Raw genomic sequence first — 19,520 nt, 5'->3', positions numbered from 1 at the left:
GTTTCAGAGATCCCAATCCGCCTATGTTCCCTATGATAAGCAATAGAACCACTGGCCCGGGAGCTATTAAATTTAACGTGATGGTGAGCGCCAACGTGTACGTTTTAAATGCAGAAGACGTGCCATCTCAGACGACACTGGGCTCAGACGTTCTGACAATCGCTCCTGAAGTTTCCCAAAAGTAAGTCTCGATCGCATTATAATGTACGAATGTCAAGTTATAACGATTATTTACGAAGTTGTCAACTATAATTACAGACGCTACATTTCAATAAGAACCATTGCTAACGACGAGGCTGCTCGCTTCATTTCTCCAGTAAAAAGGAAATGTCGGTACACAGACGAAAATTTCTTGGATGTCTACCGCCACTACTCCTACAGTGCTTGTACGGTTCAGTGCAGAAAAGACGCGCAGATCAGATTCTGTAATTGCACAAATTATTTCACGCCTAACGTCCCAGAGCATTTGAAGTGCGACGTCAATGGCATCATTTGCCTTAATAACCACATTAATGAGCTGTCGGTAAGTTTCTTTTCCAAACTTCGTAGTTTTTTGTGTCGGTAAGTTTCTTTTCCAAACTTCGTAGTTTTTTGCCACACCAAAGTCGTGATTAATTTTACCCTTTTTCAATTATGACTAACAATTATGGAAGACCATGATTCGTGCCAGGAATTGATTAATCTGCTAGCTCCTACCCGCGACTTATTTTTGCGTTTTTCAAGTCTACCCCCCTTTCCCTGTCCTTCCCCGGGCCTCACTATTTCCATATCATATTTCATCTAAATTGCTTCAGTAATAGTTCAGTTTAGGTAAAGCCAGACATATAGTAACTTTTGCATTTATAATATTAGTATGGATTTAATATTCAGTCAGTCATAACTTGCTCTGACTTTTACAATAAAAAAATTAAAAAGATCTTACGACTTGCAACAATAATAAAAGTTCTGTCTACTTCCAGTCGTTAAAATAATTGTTATCTAACTTCTAGGTCCTGAAAGCCAAATGGTCAAATCGTCCTGGTTTGTACTGCGACTGTTTACCATCATGCACAGAGGCAGAGATATCTGTCGTCAAAGATTTCAAACTCACCGCCTCAACGGAGTTTGCTGCCGTTCATATCGAACTAGCTATACTACCCAGCGAGCGATATAAGAGAAACGTGGTCAGAGGCATACTGGATCTTGTGGGTAAGTGTGAACAGCATGGATCTCCACAGCAAATTTTGCTCGACGATTTGTCTTCTTCCAATTTTTTTCGTACCTAAATAAGCTACATACGTGCATGCTAAGTTTCATGCTTCCTGTCAGAACGATACTTTTGAAATGTTGTTAGGAGTAGGACTATACGCAGAAAATTCTCATATGTATTTGATTTTCCATTTTCAGTATCCACGGGAGGCACAGGTGGACTGTTTCTCGGCGCTAGCATCTTGAGTTTTGTGGAATTCGTCTACATACTATTGCTGCGTCCTTTTTGCGATATTTACAGCCAGAGGGGCGTCGACCATTGGCATAGGAAGTTTGGTAACCGTCGGTTGGAAGACAATAAGTTTGTACCCAACAAGGAGTGGAGCTATCATGAAGGGAATGTTGGAGCTGGCTTGAACCAAGTGAAACGTCGGGTTTTAAAAAGTTAGATTTAATCAAATCTGTATTTAAAACAGTGACATATTAATCCCTTACACAAAATATGTTAAAAATTAATAATAATGCACTATTATCGATATATGTATTAGCATAATAATATACCTATGTATAGTAGCATAATAGTCATTTGCGATGATTATAAGTTAATCTTCATTTAGAAGATAGTCTTCAATAAATTCTTCAAATACTTCCATCAGAACCTTCTTGAAACCATCATCCTTTTGCATTATATTTTTAATATAAGTCGCTTTGTCTTGGTACATTATTTTATGAAATTGTGCGGACTCCGCAAAGGCGTTTGCCGTCACATCATCATCCATCCAAAATATTTGCACTAAACAAGCGTGAGTTACAAGACCCCATAGATTTTGTTCTTTGGCTGAAGTCATAAATTTTTGCCTGCTCATAATATCCAGGATATCAATATTATTATTTTCCAGTATAACTTGGAGTTCATCGTAGTAGTAGTTCAAGAAAGTATGAAGATTGTCTTTCCGGAAGCGCGGATTCAGATTGCAGTGAAGAAGTTGCATGACGTCGCCTGCAGGGGGCATACAGCGCGCTGCCACAAAGTCCACAAAGACACAATCATCAGGCACAGCACTATTATCCTCTAACTTTTCGTAATGAAATAAAATGTTATTATTCCACAAATCTCTATGACATATAACGTTACGGTGTTCTGAAGAGGCATCTGCTAAAGATAAAGCGGAGTTAAAAACGATACTCCAGCGTCGTTCAATCACTTCCATGTAATCTACATTTAATCTATACTTTGAGAAGGCTTTTACGGCTCCTAAGGCAGCGATTCTGCATTGAACGAACCAAGGATCGGTTTCTATGTATCCACCTCTTCCTAAAGTTTCCTTATATTGTTCATTGACTGTATAAGGACGCTGGTATTCTTTAGTTTTTGTTTCCTCAAAGATGGTAGAGCCAGCATGGAATCTGGCCAGTGCTTGAAGGGCTTGCATGGTATGTTGTTTATCAAATTTTTCATATCTACTCCTCATCTCGTATTGTAAAGCCGATAAATCTTCGAAAACCACAGCGTCTTGTAGACGTGTTACAAAATGTGGACTCCATGGTTTCAAACCTGAAATTAAGATATTGAAGAAATAAAAACCTATTTCTTGATTCGCATGATCCAACCCCCCCTCCCCTAGAACCACCCTTGATAAGACCTTACCAGGATGCGAACCCGGGGCCTCCTGCTTCGTAGGCAGGGTCACTACCGACTAGGCTAGGAGATCGACAACATACAACTTTCTTTCTATTTATTTATAATTATACATAATGGAATTGAATGAATGGTTAGTAGTATAATATGTAATATGATGTATAAATAGTAGCTACCGCCAAGTTTCATTTCAACCCTATTATTAATTCGAGTTGTTAAGATACCTAATAGACACGAGATAATAAAAACAAATGAAACTACCCAGTATTGTAAAAAAAAACTAGTAGGTATTTTCAACTCACCTGGTACTGCTAAATTCCTTTTGATAACATCATAAAATATTATTTCCTTTTCAAGGGCCCCAAAATCCTTAGCCATATTCGCTTTAGCCTCATTTGTCTTAGATATTGCTTTAACGAAGAAACTCAACAATTTTCGTGCACCGTTTGAAGTTACAGATATTTGTAGTTTCAAATAGTCTGCCACAAATCCGATCATTTTGTCACTTGCATAGTGTACGTCGTATTTTTCAATGGCAGCGTCTCCGCTTGCATATCCATATTTGGTAACAATCAATTTGATGTCCTCTTCAGTTATGTACTGAACGGTGTCGCACGAATTTTTTTTAATATTCTCCATTGTGTTAATTTCACATAAGTAGACGATTACTTTAGTGTTCTCTCAAACCTTTTTGTTCATAATATGAAATAGACACTGAATTCTTACTTTAGTTTGATGCTTATCATAAATAATTAATTAAGCGCAAATATTAACTCACATTGTATGTAACTGATAAAGCAAAGGAAAGTACAGAAGATAAGTTGCAGTAAACGTACTAGTCTTCGGATAGGAATTTAATAATATACAGTATGGCGTTTCTTTTCATAGCTGGCATTTAAATAGTTGTTTCAATTCTAATAATGCTGTAGGTATTTATATACAGAGGAAAGGCTTGTCTTTCAGTTGGATACTCACAGATCCTTAATTTATCTATAGGCAAGATTTCTTGCCAACAATCAAAAGCCCGAAGAAAACCGCAATGGCGTCATTGGAAGAATTGAAGTCGGAATCAGGTAATATGATTGTGCAAATCATTATATTTGTAACAGTATCTATATTTTAAGATAAAAGTAACAACACATCACAACAAATTTCCTGGATACAACTTTCGTATTTTCCAGTGCGCTAAACTTTGGTGCAGCGAGCTTGAACAGATTATGAACGGAATTTATTCATAAAGTGGCAATGCATTTTTGCGGCTAGGTTCAAGGGCGTCACTAGGAGGCTACAGAAATCCAATAGGGGTCACATGTTTGATTTTTTTTCACTCATCAGATGCTCGTTTACCAACGAGATGGTCACCCCTTTGCACACTTCAGCTTTCTTTAAAACAAAATGTTAGCGGGATAATAAATCTTATGAATACCGATACACGATACCTACGCAAACTGGCTGATTGGAAATTTACCTATTCGATCTTAAGTAGGTCTAGGTACACATAATATATGTATATTATAATTTATAAAGTACCCTACTAAAATTAAAAACACTGTATAACTACACTCTAAACTAAATGCACTGAAAACTAAATCTATAAGTATTCACAATCCACAAGTAAAAACAATCTAGTGCCTAAAAATTAAATAAATAAATAAGAGAACCTACAATAAGTGCTATATGAGTACGACTGAGCCCATGGCTCACTTCAAGTATAAAAAGATGATTGCATAGCCGGAAGTTTGGATTGAGTAAATTTAAGGTGCCGTAGGTTCAGCCAGTAGTTTTTGAAAAATGGTTGCGCTTTATTAGATTACAACACCGTTGCCAAAACTTTAATTACCTAGTTGAGGCCTCTCTCTCTTCTCACGCACAGTTACACAGCCATCTCGCACACGCTTAAGCTCAGTGAGAGTGAGAAAAGAACGTGGACCCATGGGGCCTTAATGAATAAATCGTGGCAAGGCAAATGGCTTAGCTATAATACTTTCTGCCGCTGTTTGTAAATTCATAAGCGTCTGTCAAAAAGAACAGACGCTTATGAATAAAATACATTTTAAACAAATGAATTTATTACTTATTACATAAATAATTTTATTTGAAAAAAGTAACATTTGAGACTTTTCTTTTACGTCTCTAAGGTAGGAAACCGTTACAAAGGTAATTTGATTAATTACATACTACAACTTTTTTTGGTACTACCACAGGTACCTTCAAAGACAAGTCTAAAGATATCAATATCATAATATTGTTACTATTGTAGGACATGTTTGTTTTTGTCCAAATATTCTCGAAATAGTACGCCGGCTCCGTTTTGCCGCGGGTTTAACACCGTTACTCGAATATTCGTATATGATGAATATTCTACCTAGTTACCTATTCGTAGGATGCGGTCACTCTTTGGCGCTAGAACATGCTTGCTTTAACACAATCCCTGCCCCCGACGCACATGCGCGTCCACCGTCATACAGTTTGTTCCTAGGCCATGCCCCCTGGCAGTGAATGCGTTAAGCACCAATTTTTCTGTCTTCTCTGTTTAAAAGATAGTAGTATCTTTCAATGATGTCTTCAAACAGCTCTGTGATTCTTGAGTTATATGCTGCGTCTTCTTTAGCCACGTCCAATATCTCCTGACTACGCGACACGTTGTTTATCCTATCAATAGATTCCGGGTCACAGAACAATTCTTCTCTTTTCTTCACAGACAGTGCTATTATAGGCACTATTATTGCCGCTTGAGTCATCCCAAATAGAATACTCTCATCATAAGACTCCATAAACGTAGGTTTACTTAAAATCGTTGAGAAATCAACGTTAACTGCACTTTCCACTTCTTTGGATAATTCTTCGTAGTAGACATTAAGAATGTCATCAAGGTATTTGTCTCTGAATTCTTTCGTAGTGTTAAAGTATATAAGTGAAGATAAGTCCAATGTTGGAGCACTGTACAAGACTGTCTGGAAGTCAACTATCAGAGCGTGATACTTCTCATTATCGGATTTTATTAGTATATTGTTACACCAGAGATCGCGATGGATCACAGTATTCCGGTATTTTGCACTAGGTTTCGTTAAGTTCAAAGCATCGTCGAATAAAGAGATTATCAGTGCCCTGACATTCTTAGAAAAGTTTGATTCGGTTTTGCGTTTGGAATTGACTTTGAGAAATTCAATGACAGCGTTTCTGCCGGTATTGCGCCAACTGAGGTCCTCGCATTCTTTTAAATGTTCGCTAAAATCTTCCCAAATTCTGTAAGGTTTGTGCAGTTCTTGAGACTTTTTTTCTTCGTAAATGAACGATTGAGCGTGAAACCGAGCTAACGTTTTCACTATAGTATTAATTTCCTCGTAATTTAGTATACCTTCTTGGCGAAGCATTTGATATCCTACTTCTTTCACGTCTTCAAATATAAAGAAGTCTTTTTTTATCAAGAGTGTTTTCGGACGCCATTTACTTCCTGGAATAAGTGATAAACATAATTAATTTTATACGCAGATAAAGCTAATGAAATAAAACAATTTAAATGCATTACACTGCGTACTTTGAATTTAAAATAATTATTATTTCGTTTTGTGAATAACAAATTATAATAATTTATGCACCAATAACATTAAATTATTCCCTAACTTAGTATGTACACGGTGTTTTCGTTGAGTACAGTCACCTGCAATAATATGTTACACAACGAAGGCCGCAAAAATATCTGACACAATCTTATTTGTAGAGGCATAAGAGCGTGTCACATATTTTTGCGGCCTTCAATGAGTAACATATTATTGCAGGTGACTGTACTCTACCTTTTAAATCTTAGCCTAATTAAAAAATCAACGTACTTGTTTAACTCATTTAAGAGCTGTCTAAGAGTTATTAATATAGAAAAGTAACTTATTTTAAACAAATTTTCTTCATGTTAAGACTAGGTTTGATTACACTTACCCCCATTTTGATCAAATTTTACAAATAAGTCACTCAACATCACGTATTCTTTACGGAAGAAATTCGATTCTATCAGAAACTCTGCCAGCCATTGGTCTTTCGGCATGCACTTCACAAAGAACTTGTATTCAGAATGAACTCCATTTGCTTCGACTGTGACTATTAGCTTTAAATGTTCTCCTAAATAACCGATCAAGCTGTCGGAATACTTAGAAATCGTATAATCAAGTACTTTGAATTTCCCATATTGCTTAATTATTGCGTTCACTTCCTCGTGATTTAGTAGCTTCATCGTAACAATATCTCGCTTCAAACAAAGCAATGAAATCGTCAGTACGATAAGAGCTAACGATATTTGTATAACACTTAGTTCCTCTTAAACTAAGGGCCGGTTGCACCTATCAACGTTTGCAAAATTTTTATTGTAGGGAAAAATCTTTAAGTTCTAACCGAGTATAGTCAGCAGCAGAAGTTGCTAAGCGGGCCAGGTGTTCGAAATGATCTTGACGCGACTTTATTGTTAAGAGAAGAAGAACGTGTCAAGGTAATTTTGAACACCTCGCCCGCTTAGCAACTTCTGCTGCTGAATGTACCTAATAGTTCCAGCAACTGTACCGTTCCTGGTGCAATTTGACCTAAGTAGAATCGGCTAAATATTATTTTTAAAATACAATACTAGCAGAATACTAAGAACTACAAGGAGTTATTCAAGCAAGACAGTGCTTTTATTTGTAAGTTTTTAATAGTGTTATTATTATGTTATAAAAATATTAATAAATGAAGTAGCAAGACAGATGTCTTCAAAATACGGCCCGCGTACCGGATCCGATCCGCGAACGACGAACGTATACCTATTCGGAATCCGAAACAGGTAGAGCGAAGGCCCAGGGGTCAACAAGTTTGGAGACGCCTAGAACCTAACTAGGCCAATGCCCACGTAGATTCACATTGGTAACTTTTACCATTGGTACATTGGTACCTTTTACCATTGCCCTACACTTGGCGCTCAGTAAACCTCGATAAACCCCATAGCTCAATCAAAAAATCTAAGTAAACAATTATTGAGTATACTCACAAAATTTCACAAGTATCGGTTGAGAAATGCGAACTGTAGAGGAGAACATCCGGACAGATATGCGAAAGAATCTTTACCCAAGTTGAAATAGAGATCTTCGCTTCGCTCGGCCAATTAATTAACAGTAAAATAGTCACAGAGAATATAATTTGCAACAATTGGTATACCACTTTACGTAAGGAGGTAACTGAACGTGTTATTTATTTTGTAATTATTTTATCACAGACAAATAGTAGTTACCAATGAAGAACGTCGTGTGTAATTAGTTATATTATGTAAACAACCTTAATGTCTGGCGAGACGTATGGATTTCTGTGAAAATATAAATATATTATGTAACAGCAACTTTATCAGATAATACCAAAGTCATATACCTAAAATATTAAAACCGGGCAAGTGCGAGTCGGACGCGCGCACGAAGGGTTCCGTACCATAATGCAAAAAAAAACAAAAAAAAGCAAAAAAAAAACGGTCACCCATCCAAGTACTGACCACTCCCGACGTTGCTTAACTTTGGTAAAAAATCACGTTTGTTGTATGGGAGCCCTATTTAAATCTTTATTTTATTCTGTTTTTAGTATTTGTTGTTATAGCGGCAACAGAAATACATCATCTGTGAAAATTTCAACTGTCTAGCTATCACGGTTCGTGAGATACAGCCTGGTGACAGACAGACGGACGGACGGTCGGACGGACGGACGGACGGACGGACAGCGAAGTCTTAGTAATAGGGTCCCGTTTTACCCTTTGGGTACGGAACCCTAAAAACATGCTCGAAAATGGTAGTTAGAGAATAAAATGAAACCACGAAATACACTAAAAGCTTTATTTACTTAAACCGAAAACAGCCCCCGCCGCATCCTCTCGAAGCAACGGCGTCGTAAGTATTTTCTTTAACCGTTTCTTCTTAATCGCTTCATAGTTCGGCGTCCATAGTTGCGTCTTGGGCTTGTCCTGTTCTTTAACTTCTATGTCATCGTCTGAAGATTGAGAGTCTACTTCCATGATACTTTTGTCTGTTTCCTCTGGGTCTTCGGCGGTTTCTTGCCCGGATATGTGTTCGAGGAATTCAGTGCAAATGAGACTGACTGGCGGTAGCATGTGTGGCGCGGCTGACAAGAACTGGAACAAAGATTAACTTATTTTAGTGACGTTGAACACAATCCCTTTTATGTTCGATTTTATTATTATCTTATTAAGAAGACTTTGACAAAAAAACTTTACTTTTCCAAATTGTTTTAACTTCGACGTAATAAGTAGTAACAACTAGATTATTTTTATCTCATACTCGGCTTTTATATAATGGTTACGACCTTTTAAGAGTCCGCAGCAAACTCGGTTCTACATACAATCGTAGTTACGCTCTCATTTTACGAAACGACTAGCTAGATTGCTCTGAAACTGTACTTACAATAGGATAAGGTACCTATATCCGTAGTGATTTAATTCTGTTTGCCTATATCTAGTCCTCTAATTACTATATGAAGCTTCAAATACCATAGTTAAAAAAAACCAGCAAAAGAGCAAAAAAAAAACTTGTTTTTGCTCTATTTCGTTTGTTTTATAAACTAGAACTATATAAACTAATTGCAGGACTAGATATACCTCATGTCATTGTATGTGCAAAGTTTCATTACAATCCAACACGTAGTTTTAAAATGAGAACGATTAAGAGTCTGAGCTTGCTGCGGACTCTTAATAAAATTTTTTTTTTAAGAAGTAACTGTTAGGTAAGTCAAAATATACAAATCCTTCGGTCAAAATATACAAAGACATACCTGTTGTATGGCTCCACTCCCCAAAGCATCTTGGTTAAGTTCTTCCAATTCCCCTGCTTGCGCGGGCGTGACCTCGGACACCTGCTGTTCAGCCAGTAGGGCTCCAAAGTTGGACGTGGGCAGGTTCGCGTGCGAGATCACTTCCAGCTGCCCTTTTTTGGTCTGCTCGGGCTCGAGACAGTAGATTTCCTGAATAAAATGGTAACTTCATACATTAGGGCTGATATAGATGGCGCGCGAACTCGCATGCGATTTTAGTTACATTGTGGACAATGGGTTACGTCCAATTCAAACGACCGATCAAAACCCGCAATGTAATGAAACTCGCATGCGAGCTCGCACGCCGTCTAAATCGGTCCTTATGGATAATAATAGTGATAATAGGTTAGTATTGTTCGTTACAGAATGCTTTTCCACCAAATTATGGGGAAGGTACAGTCAGCAACAAATAGAGAGCGATGGCAGAAGTGGCCAAATATGTCGTAACACACCTTTATTTTATCATAGAAATAAGGATGTGTTCCGATATATTTGATACCGTACATTGAGAGAGGCCTAAACTAATAGCAACACAATACTGCAATGTTCTGCCGCCAGAGTGCAGCACTTAGCTAGCTAGTAAACCATAGATTAACTTATACATACTGTGCCTTAAGCTGTTTTTGACAGGTTTTCACAGACAATATGGCGGTTTGTTAACAAGGGCCTACCGGGAAACGCGAAACTCAAAATTTAGTTATCTGCCTCTTTATTGCTCGAATATGCAAGAGTAATAGAGAGGTTAGATAACGAAATTTCGATTTTCTTGTTTCGCGGTAGACCCCAGATTGTGATGGGTTGTGGTAGTAGCGCCCCCTACGCAATTTCGCGTAATATTTCCTATTGAAACAGGTTTTCAGAGCTGAATGGAAATAAGCCATTTCTCATTATATTTCATATTATCAGATAAGCATAAGCACAGTACAAGAACAGTAGTGAATCTTCATAGAAACGTGCCGCTGCCGGCTTGAATGTTTGCGTGCGCGCCGGGCGCCGTGTACGCGCGCGCTGCCACGCACACATTAGCATAATATACGGGGGAATACGGTGGCGGCAGTGTGGGCCGTACCGCGACTGTGACTCGCATTTGTCTGCTCTGACGGTAGGCCTCAGCCAGCACATGTGACACCCTTAATATAGGAACATCCATTGCCTGCGAATACCGCTTAGCGTTACTTGTTAGTCTCCATAGGCTACGGTGGCTAAAATCGAGAAAAAAACTGTTTAAAAATTAATTTAGCAAGGAGCAAGTACCAGGGCCTCATGAGTTACGAGAAGGTATCGTTGACCAACCCGCCGTTGGGGCGGCGGCGGGGGCACGTATCAGTATGAAGGTACAATAAAAGTGACAACCCTAAGCGCCAACGCAAGAGTAGGCAAATAACTTGCCGAGCGGCCTTAGATTCACTACTGTTCTTAGTGTACTGTGGCATAAGTCTGGTAGAAAAACAGACTTTCAAGTACAAATATTTTAATGTACTTTCTACATTACGTCAGGTCCTTTCTTATTTTTTCCCTACTTTTAAAAAACAAGGTTATATAGTACATACGAGAATACTTACGAGCTTTGTTCTTCGAAATTTCAGTATGTATTACACTTTAAGTCTTGAGTGAAATATGACTTCAATGTCACGTTAGGTGGTATTTTTTATAGGCAAGTATTTCATAGCGCACAGTTAGTACAGTAAAATACCTGGCAAGTGCGAGTCGGACTCGCGCACGAAGGGTTTCGTACCCTAAATGCAAAAAACGGTCACCCATCCAAGTTCTGACCCCGCCCGACGCTGCTTAACTTCGGTCAAAAATCTTGTTTGTTGTATGGGAGCCCCACTTAAATCTTTATTTTATTCTGTTTTTAGTATTTCTTGTTATAGCGGCAACAGAAATACATCATCTGTGAAAATTTCAACTGTCTAGCTATCACGGTCCGTGAGATACAGCCTGGTGAAAGACGGACGGACGGACGGACAGCGGATTCGAGTCTTAGTAATAGGGTCCCGTTTTTACCCTTTGGGTACGGAACCCTAAAAATTAGCATTGACACAAATTGGCATTTTGCCTTAACCTTTTGAACGTCACGCCTATCATATGGCTGTCAAAGGGTTTAGTAAATATTTGCTTAGATTTTTATTAATATTTATGCACAAATAGGTATTTAGACAAAAAAGACAAATATCTTAAAGTGTAGATATGCTACCGCTGGTACAATCCGATATGAATATACTGCCTACGGCTATAGAAATGTTGATTGACAAACATTTTAATGTTTATGTTTATGGCGCTATTTATAGCGCCATAAACCTTTTTTATGGCGTTTGCAGTTTTGAACACAATACTGAATAAGTAGGTAGATTATTTTCACGAGATCAGTTCAAAAGCTACAGACTATATCTAGGTATGTAGAAATGCAGGCAAGCTGTAAATACAGTTTTGCAGGGATCTGTATAGTTTTAAGCTCTGTACTGTGTATTAGTATAGTACATTGTGCAACATGGGGCGTAAGTTGAATATTGCAAACGAGAGTAAGTTAAATCGCGACGGCTTGCCGGAGCGATTTATAGATTCGAGTTTGCAATATTATTACGCCCCGAGTTACACACAATGTTTTTCATCACACTTGCGATACAAAAATTAAGTATAAAGACAAAAAACTGTTAATTATGGCACTAGAAACTTCATAACTCCCTAGGGAGAACGCTTTTTCTATAACTCCCGCTAAACCTGCTTGCAATTCCACATTTACTGAGCGAGTGTGATGAAAAATAATAAAAAAATAATAATGTCAAAGCACTTACCGAATCATTCCTCATCAGGTAAAGACGCGCTTCGTACTTCGCCGACTGAACGAATGTGCAGACGTTGATCACGCCCGTCTTGGGGTCCAACACTCGATTTTGTTTCACGATAGGCGAAGAACTATGCGGGTTGAATACGATCACTGAAAATATAAATAGAATTACCCCCTTATTCATAAACGTTTACTAAAGTTGACAAGCCGATAATAAGCGTTTGTCCCTTTCCGACGTATTGGTTTGATGGAACGGGACAAACGATTATTATCGGCTTGTTGACTTTAGTAAACGTACTTAAATAAGAGGGTTAGTCTTTAATATCTCATTATGTTGTTTTAGGTATTTCAAAGAATGTTAACAAATAAAACGAAGTCGAAGCCGGCCTAGCCAACATGGCAATCGCTTACGCTTCGCAGCGATCGAAACGCAACTGTCACTGTCGCAATAATATGAAAGAGTGATAGAGAGACACAAAGCGTTTCGTTATCGAAGCGATAGCGATTGTCACCTTGGCTAGGCCGGCTGAACGTTACACACAGTTTGAACTTCAACTTGAACAGTTTGCTTAAAAGTCATACTGGAATCCAATCGAAATCGACTTACCATCATTCTCGTCGGTAACTATCGCCATCTTGTTGGAGTGGACGTCGGCGACCAGACAAGTGGGTCTGATCCGCACCAGCCACTTGACGGACAGAGACAGGAGACTGAACACCGCCAGGCAGTTCTCAGTTGTGCACACCAGCTGAAAGTAATGCCATATTTGTGAATGATAAAACGATTGAACAGGGTCGATCAACTATTTCTTGTTGTTATTCTGTCCCATCAGCCAGGAGACAATAGTAGCATAGTTTGTTAGAAGAACTGCTGTACCATGTTCTACCTATAAACGTGCTGAGTAGGTGTCCCATAATGGAAAGGCCTTATAACCACCAACAAATTCAGGTTTGGTTCATTTAAATACGAAAAAACTAGTATTTTAGGAGTCACCCAGGAGACCGTAACCATGGCAACTAGTGACAAGAAAAAGTTGACTCACCCAACAAATCAAGTAAAATAACATGGAAACAACAAATGGAAGAGGTATAAAGTCTTAAGTAAAATTCGTTCATCAAATTCGATCCCGTTCTTAAGGCTCCGTCACACAGGCGCGTTTTGCGGGCGGCGCGTGAGCGGGGCGCGCCGCTTTTACATATAAAACGCTCACGCCGCGCTCACGCCCCGCCCGGATAACGCGCCTGTGTGACGGAACCTTTAGATAGCGCAGTATTTTTCCGACAGTATGCGGTAATTTTGATTGTTGAAAGTTGACGTTTAACAATTCAGTTACTTATGTTACTACGAAAAATATATGGCACAGTATAGCGCCATCTAGTTTGGCTGTCAAACTCAGGTGAAATTTTCTCAGTCTTTACCTTCTTCTGAAATTAATAACTCGTTAATGCTAGGTAATCGCCAAAAAACTGTTATTCTAGAATGTATATTTCTGACTTTGTGATCGATGTTTTCTATGGAAGTGCTTATTTTAATTAGGGTCATTCGCCAGTAACTGGCCATTAAACTAAAAATGAATTCTGTTTATAGGTAAATATAATTCATTTTTAGTTTAGGGTGGCCAGTTACTGGCGAATCACCCTATAAGATTAGTGCTAAGATATACTCACATAATGAGCAGCGTTGTGGCTTCCAAACTGCACATGCTTCCCCTTAGGCCTCAGCGCCGGGTGCGACAGAGTTGTCTTCATGTTGCACAAATGCGTATCCCAAAGCGTCAGTTTACAACCAAACCAAGCCGCTATAAGCGAGCCGTCCTGCGATATCGCCACTCCACCCATTTCCGTCTCAGAATCAACCTCTACCGATTCCCTTTTTTGAGTCTCTGTAGTTTCTTTGTGCATATTCATAATCCTCAGTATAAGATCGTCTTTCTTACCAACCGCCTTCATATAAGGCAGCTCGACTTTCTCAAACAGATTTCTCACTTCGAACCTTTTTATATCATTATAAACGCTGCTCGTCGAGAACTGAGCGACTCCGGACGAGTAATAACACGCCGTGAAACAGTACCATGATCCCTTTGGCTTATTGAAAATTTGGATTTGTGCTCGCTTCCATATTCTGAATTTCTGATCTGCGCCTGCGGTGACGCAAAACGTAGCTTGGCCATTTAGGGCGATGGATACGACTTTTGATCCACCGTGGGATAGGTTAACGCAAGTCGCAAGTTTGAAGGGGACGAAGCTGTTCGGCCCCGTCTGGGCTGCCCAGAACTTGAGTCTCTCCTCTGGGTATAATACGCCGTCGTGTCGGTATTCTGATGTTACGAGCCAGGTCCCGAGCGAGTTCATTGCAGCGCAAGTGACCTCTGTTTCTAGCGGGATAAGGTTGTGTTTGGATTCTGATGGAATGCTGTTCGTTTGTGTTATGTCAAGCTGAAATTAAATGAATACAACTTTTGGTTGTTTGCAGATTGTCAAAAGTCGGTACCTAGGATGATCAAAGACACTAAAAAAACACTACACTACAGCAGCGGTCGGTAACCCGCGGCCCGCGGGCCGCGCATGCGGCCCGCGAACCTCTCACTTGCGGCCCGCGATCCTCCCTGGCAATTTTATATGTAATATTAACAAACGACAATGTCTGATAGGCATAAATATTAACAAAGTGCGGCCCGCGTCAACGTCGTTAACTACTAAGTGGCCCTTGGCTGCTAAAAGGTTGCCGACCGCTGCACTAAAGGAACTAGAAAAAAGCATTAGACAAATAAGTCACTAGACAAACAGGGCACTAGATAAATTCTATAAAAGTCAAGAGTGAGTATTTAATGGAATACCTCTCAAACCCTCAAAAAAGACAGAACATTTGATTCTGGCTAAAACAGCCGATTGCAGGTAAAAAGAAAAAAAACTTACAGTGAAGAGCATTTTGTCTGTCTTGGTGGAGTACATCTGCAGGTGCCCCGGCCGTCCGCCCATGAACAGGCAGCCGGTTGGCTTCTGGTAGACTAAGGCGCCGCCCGTGGATCGAGCTACAGACGACAGTCCGCCGCACTCTACAATAGTGCAGTGTACCTGCATTTGGGCGTTGGCTATTACCACCGCTGGAAGTTGAAGAGTACATAGTTATAATATGAGAATATCAGTCGCTTAACTTCAAACTCGGGTAAATCCATCTGTCAGATTATGCGATTTTAGGATCAAGAAAAGGTGGGGTATATATTTGCTGAGAGGGTCGAATGGATTTACCCGAGTTTGAAGTTAAGCGACACATATAACCCACCTTACAAAAAACATTGGCAGTTGAATTTGAACCAATAGTGTATGCAATAAGGTTGAATTTGTAAAGGAGATCGAAACGGAACAAATGCAAGTCTATATCAATTAAAAATGATTTAATTTTCTTTTTAAGTAACTACTACTGTAGCGATTTTGACAGCACAGATTGTGCAACTGTTATTTTAAATGCCATAATTTAATAGAAGTTTGATTTTAAAATAATACTCGCATGGTCCGTGCTATAAAAATCGGCGCAGAGTTAGCTTGGTCTGACTCTAGGACCGGTTGCATCAATTTGTCACCATCAAATAATTCTTTTTTTATTGTATGGTAAAATTTCATAGTTGACTGCTGACCGCCATTGATTAATCAGTCAATTTATGATTGGTGCAACTGGCCCTTAACAACAAAACTTAAATTTTTAAAAAGCTTTCATCAGTATGGTTACTTACAGTTGTTAGATAGAGTAATAGCAATATTGGAGTGGCTGACGGCGATGTATCTAATGATTCCCGGCAGCCTGGGTATTAAGTCCTTTGCACCAGCTTTGTTGGACAAGTTAGCTATGGTCCATTTTACCAACACCTTCTCCATGCCTCCCGTTAGCAAATATCCACCTGAAAAAAAAAAGAAATATTAAAAAACACCAATTTTAACAAAAGTTACTATTATTTATTAGGGAATGCTTCTGCTACTGAATTTATATGGCAATAATTGATATTCCCTTCTGGTACTGCTTTTGTTCATTATGGCTCTATAAAATTCTTTTTAGGGTTCCGTACCCAAAGGGTAAAACGGGACCCTATTACTAAGACTTCGCTGTCCGTCCGTCTGTCTGTCTGTCTGTCACCAGGCTGTATCTCACGAACCGTGGTAGCTAGACAGTTGAAATTTTCACAGATGATGTATTTCTGTTGCCGCTATAACAACAAATACTAAAAACAGAATAAAATAAAGATTTAAATGGGGCTCCCATACAACAAACGTGATTTTTGACCAAAGTTAAGCAACGTCGGGAGTGGTCAGTACTTGGATGGGTGACCGTTTTTTTTTTTTGCTTTTTTTTGCTTTACGGTACGGAACCCTTCGTGCGCGAGTCCGACTCGCACTTGCCCGGTTTTTTCTGTACTTAATTTATAAACAATAATTGAAAATTGTGATAATATTGGTTTTTTGCGCCTATTTTAAACGAAATAAGGGGCCTTACTGTCTACCTAACAATTTTACTTGAATATGAAAAAAAATGTACCAAATACAAAATAAATAAGTGTTCCGTAAACAAAGTTTTGTACGGAACACTAAAAATGGTAGATAGTAGTTTATATCATGCCACTTCCACAATAGAGCCCATACAATTATCATATACTAATTCCTAAGCTACTAAGACTATATTAGACTCAAGACTTAAGACTAGACTTAGAAATCATTTCTCTTCCTTCTCCCAAAGTTAGTAAAAAATATCAAATTAAATTATACCTGATGTAGAAAATCGCACAGCAAAAGCAGGCAAGAAATGCCAATGTAACACTTCCCTTGCCACTTCTTTGTAGTGGAAGAGGTTGCCTCTGAAGATGAAAGCTCTTCCGAGGGTATCCACAATGGCCACCGCAGGCTCGCTGTGGTGGGTGGCCACATCCAGAATACGGAACTCATTGTAGTTGGAGTGACTGAAATTTGTGAAAAAAGTGTAATATTACAGGTATTACAGGAGATATCATTCCCTACGGATGGATACCGCTCAAAACAGAGCAACATGGCAAAGCTTGGAGGAGGCCTTTACCCAAACAGGGACCATAAAAAATTAAAAGAAAAATATTTAAGTATGTAATTTGAAATGAAAAATTTAAATTTGTGGAAATAAAAAAGGCTAATGTTTCCCTATACTATTAAGGGCCAGGACTGCATATTAAGAAACATCCGTTAGAGGACCACCAACAAGTATGCTTAGTATGAGTGTGCCACATTAACTTGCGTAATAGATTTCCTTTTCCTAAAAAATACCTAAAAGAAGAGGGTAGTCTATCTCGCGTGGTAGGCTATTTCCTAATAGCACTGGTTTCTTATGACTAAAAATGAAAATTGAGGATTGTTTTTTAGGATTCTGTACCCAAAGGGTAAAAAGACCCTATTACTAAGACACCACTCTCCGTCTATCTTGTCACCAGGCTGTATCTCATGAACAGTGATATACAGTTGAAATTTTCACAGATGATGTATTTCTGCTGCTACTTTATAACAAATACTAAAAAGTATGGAACCCTTGGTGGGCGAGTCCGACTCGCACTTGCCTGTTTTTTTTTCTTTTTGGTATGTTTAACAATCAGGGCCCTTACAGACGAGCGACAGTACGCCAGCGACCGCCCGCGACAGCAATACGCCGCGGCGATCGCTGATGTCGCAGTGCACACTTGTCGATTTGTAGTTTACTATACACACACATCACACACACACACACACACATCGAGGAGTGCGCGCTGCGACACGATAGCGATCGTCTGTAAGGCCCTTTACAGTTATAAACTACTTCAATTGGAGTTAAGCGACTTGAGACTTTATCAAAAATTTTTTTTCTAAACGTATAAAAGTATGTAATTTAAATACTCACAAGGCATGGACGTGTGCTTTATCCAAATTTTGTATGAATAGAAATTTGGTTAAATTAGATATGGCAGCAAATCTGTCTCTATTACACCATCCTATGGCCACCCTGACACTCCCAAAGTAAGGTATGTCCCTGCTATTAAATTCTGCTTCTAATACACCTATCTTTAGATAGTATGTTGCAAGACATATTTTATTTTCTTTACCAACTGAAGTTATAAAGCATCTCCCGCTGTCGAGTAAATCAAATGTGGTGACTTTTCTATTGTCAAGTTTCAATTTCTGAAATGATAAAAACATACAGTATTAAATAAAGCGCATCAAAATTATTTATAGGATTCTTAAGTGTCTTCATAATAAACGCCAATATTTATATTCATATTTATTTAACTTATTCTGGCTTAAAAGAACATAAATAAATTCATAAACTCTATAGACTTCACTGATAGTTTTATTCTGCTCATTTAAATAGATAATTCATTTAGATATTAGTAAAGTCATCTTGATGCTTTTTAAATAAACATGTAAATATATTCAAACCCTGTTACATATAGATCTAAAAGAAATTTATCATCATCATTATCAGCCCCTTATCGCCAACTGCTGAGCACAGGCCTCTCTAATTAAAGGAAAAATAAGCTATCTAATATTCTAGCAACCAATAATACTTACAAATTCCCTAAGCACAGTCCCACTTTCCAAAGTCCATGTTATAAGCATACCACATCTAGAGCAACCGTACAGATTGTAGCCATCCTTGTCGAAACAAATGCCGATCAGCTCATCTATGTCTGTGTCAGCTTCAAGGGTTCGCACTAAGTCTCCTGTCTCAACACTGTACACCCGAACGATATTTTCTACTATTACCACTAAAGATCTGCGAAAATAATTAAAAAACACGATAAAATAATACTTTTATTAACAGACACGTACCAATAACAGAAAAAGACTTACTTTTCATCAGGCGAAAATACAGGGGCATGGTCAATAATACTCCTCCCGGCCTTTCTAGTCAAGGTATATTTCGTAGGTTCTTGATTAGGTTTGTGTGTCTTCACTACCATTTTGCTATTTGTTATTTATTTCCCACAAATTAAACACATGCTTCCTAACCTAGCAGTAAAGCTAAACTCAGCATTGCAATGCAATGTCAAACTGACAACTGTCAGTTTTCATGCCTTACACTGTTTGAGTTAAATT

At 38.6% G+C, this 19,520-nt stretch overlaps 4 protein-coding genes across 4 annotated transcripts; 1 reads left to right on the top strand and 3 right to left on the bottom strand.

Annotated features, from left to right (window-relative positions):
• Positions 1 to 11: 11 nt before the first annotated feature.
• On the top strand, positions 12 to 1,685 carry LOC134670193 (pickpocket protein 28-like). Its single transcript, XM_063527891.1, has 4 exons — positions 12 to 181; positions 259 to 523; positions 990 to 1,188; positions 1,387 to 1,685. Exons 1-4 carry the CDS (start codon positions 24 to 26, stop codon positions 1,635 to 1,637), a joined length of 873 nt encoding a protein of 290 aa, XP_063383961.1. The 5' UTR covers positions 12 to 23; the 3' UTR covers positions 1,638 to 1,685.
• A 41-nt stretch (positions 1,686 to 1,726) lies between these two features.
• LOC134670192 (uncharacterized) lies at positions 1,727 to 3,497 on the bottom strand. The gene is made up of 2 exons (XM_063527890.1): positions 3,130 to 3,497; positions 1,727 to 2,743 (listed from the first exon to the last, which is right to left on the bottom strand). The coding sequence occupies exons 1-2, from the start codon at positions 3,464 to 3,466 to the stop codon at positions 1,791 to 1,793; spliced, it is 1,290 nt and encodes a 429-aa protein (XP_063383960.1). The 5' UTR covers positions 3,467 to 3,497; the 3' UTR covers positions 1,727 to 1,790.
• A 1,834-nt stretch (positions 3,498 to 5,331) lies between these two features.
• On the bottom strand, positions 5,332 to 7,062 carry LOC134669795 (uncharacterized). Its single transcript, XM_063527418.1, has 2 exons — positions 6,761 to 7,062; positions 5,332 to 6,281 (listed from the first exon to the last, which is right to left on the bottom strand). Exons 1-2 carry the CDS (start codon positions 7,050 to 7,052, stop codon positions 5,332 to 5,334), a joined length of 1,242 nt encoding a protein of 413 aa, XP_063383488.1. The 5' UTR covers positions 7,053 to 7,062.
• Positions 7,063 to 8,647: 1,585 nt separating this feature from the next.
• Positions 8,648 to 19,448, bottom strand: LOC134670198 (WD repeat-containing protein 75). Its single transcript, XM_063527904.1, has 11 exons — positions 19,275 to 19,448; positions 18,993 to 19,197; positions 18,325 to 18,602; positions 17,196 to 17,386; positions 16,172 to 16,336; positions 15,357 to 15,544; positions 14,109 to 14,876; positions 13,048 to 13,189; positions 12,448 to 12,590; positions 9,614 to 9,802; positions 8,648 to 8,957 (listed from the first exon to the last, which is right to left on the bottom strand). The coding sequence occupies exons 1-11, from the start codon at positions 19,382 to 19,384 to the stop codon at positions 8,661 to 8,663; spliced, it is 2,676 nt and encodes an 891-aa protein (XP_063383974.1). The 5' UTR covers positions 19,385 to 19,448; the 3' UTR covers positions 8,648 to 8,660.
• Between the last annotated feature and the right edge of the window lie 72 nt (positions 19,449 to 19,520).

This window comes from Cydia fagiglandana, chromosome 13 (genome assembly GCF_963556715.1).
Source record: "Cydia fagiglandana chromosome 13, ilCydFagi1.1, whole genome shotgun sequence".
Classification (NCBI taxonomy): Eukaryota; Metazoa; Arthropoda; class Insecta; order Lepidoptera; family Tortricidae; genus Cydia; species Cydia fagiglandana.
The sequence above is the reverse complement of the archived record's forward strand: the minus strand, read 5'-3'. Positions and strand labels throughout refer to the sequence as shown.

Coding starts and splice junctions, on each gene's coding strand:
- LOC134669795 (XM_063527418.1), bottom strand. CDS start 7,052: ATGAAGCTACTAAATCACGAGGAAGTGAACGCAATAATTAAGCAATAT. Junction 6,282..6,760: donor AAAATTTGATCAAAATGGGG/GTAAGTGTAATC, acceptor CACTTATTCCAG/GAAGTAAATGGCGTCCGAAA.
- LOC134670193 (XM_063527891.1), top strand. CDS start 24: ATGTTCCCTATGATAAGCAATAGAACCACTGGCCCGGGAGCTATTAAA. Junction 524..989: donor ACCACATTAATGAGCTGTCG/GTAAGTTTCTTT, acceptor TCTAACTTCTAG/GTCCTGAAAGCCAAATGGTC. Junction 1,189..1,386: donor AGGCATACTGGATCTTGTGG/GTAAGTGTGAAC, acceptor TTCCATTTTCAG/TATCCACGGGAGGCACAGGT.
- LOC134670198 (XM_063527904.1), bottom strand. CDS start 19,384: ATGGTAGTGAAGACACACAAACCTAATCAAGAACCTACGAAATATACC. Junction 15,545..16,171: donor TATTACTCTATCTAACAACT/GTAAGTAACCAT, acceptor TTCAACTTCCAG/CGGTGGTAATAGCCAACGCC. Junction 9,803..12,447: donor ACCTGATGAGGAATGATTCG/GTAAGTGCTTTG, acceptor CATTTTATTCAG/GAAATCTACTGTCTCGAGCC.
- LOC134670192 (XM_063527890.1), bottom strand. CDS start 3,466: ATGGAGAATATTAAAAAAAATTCGTGCGACACCGTTCAGTACATAACT. Junction 2,744..3,129: donor AAGGAATTTAGCAGTACCAG/GTGAGTTGAAAA, acceptor TCTTAATTTCAG/GTTTGAAACCATGGAGTCCA.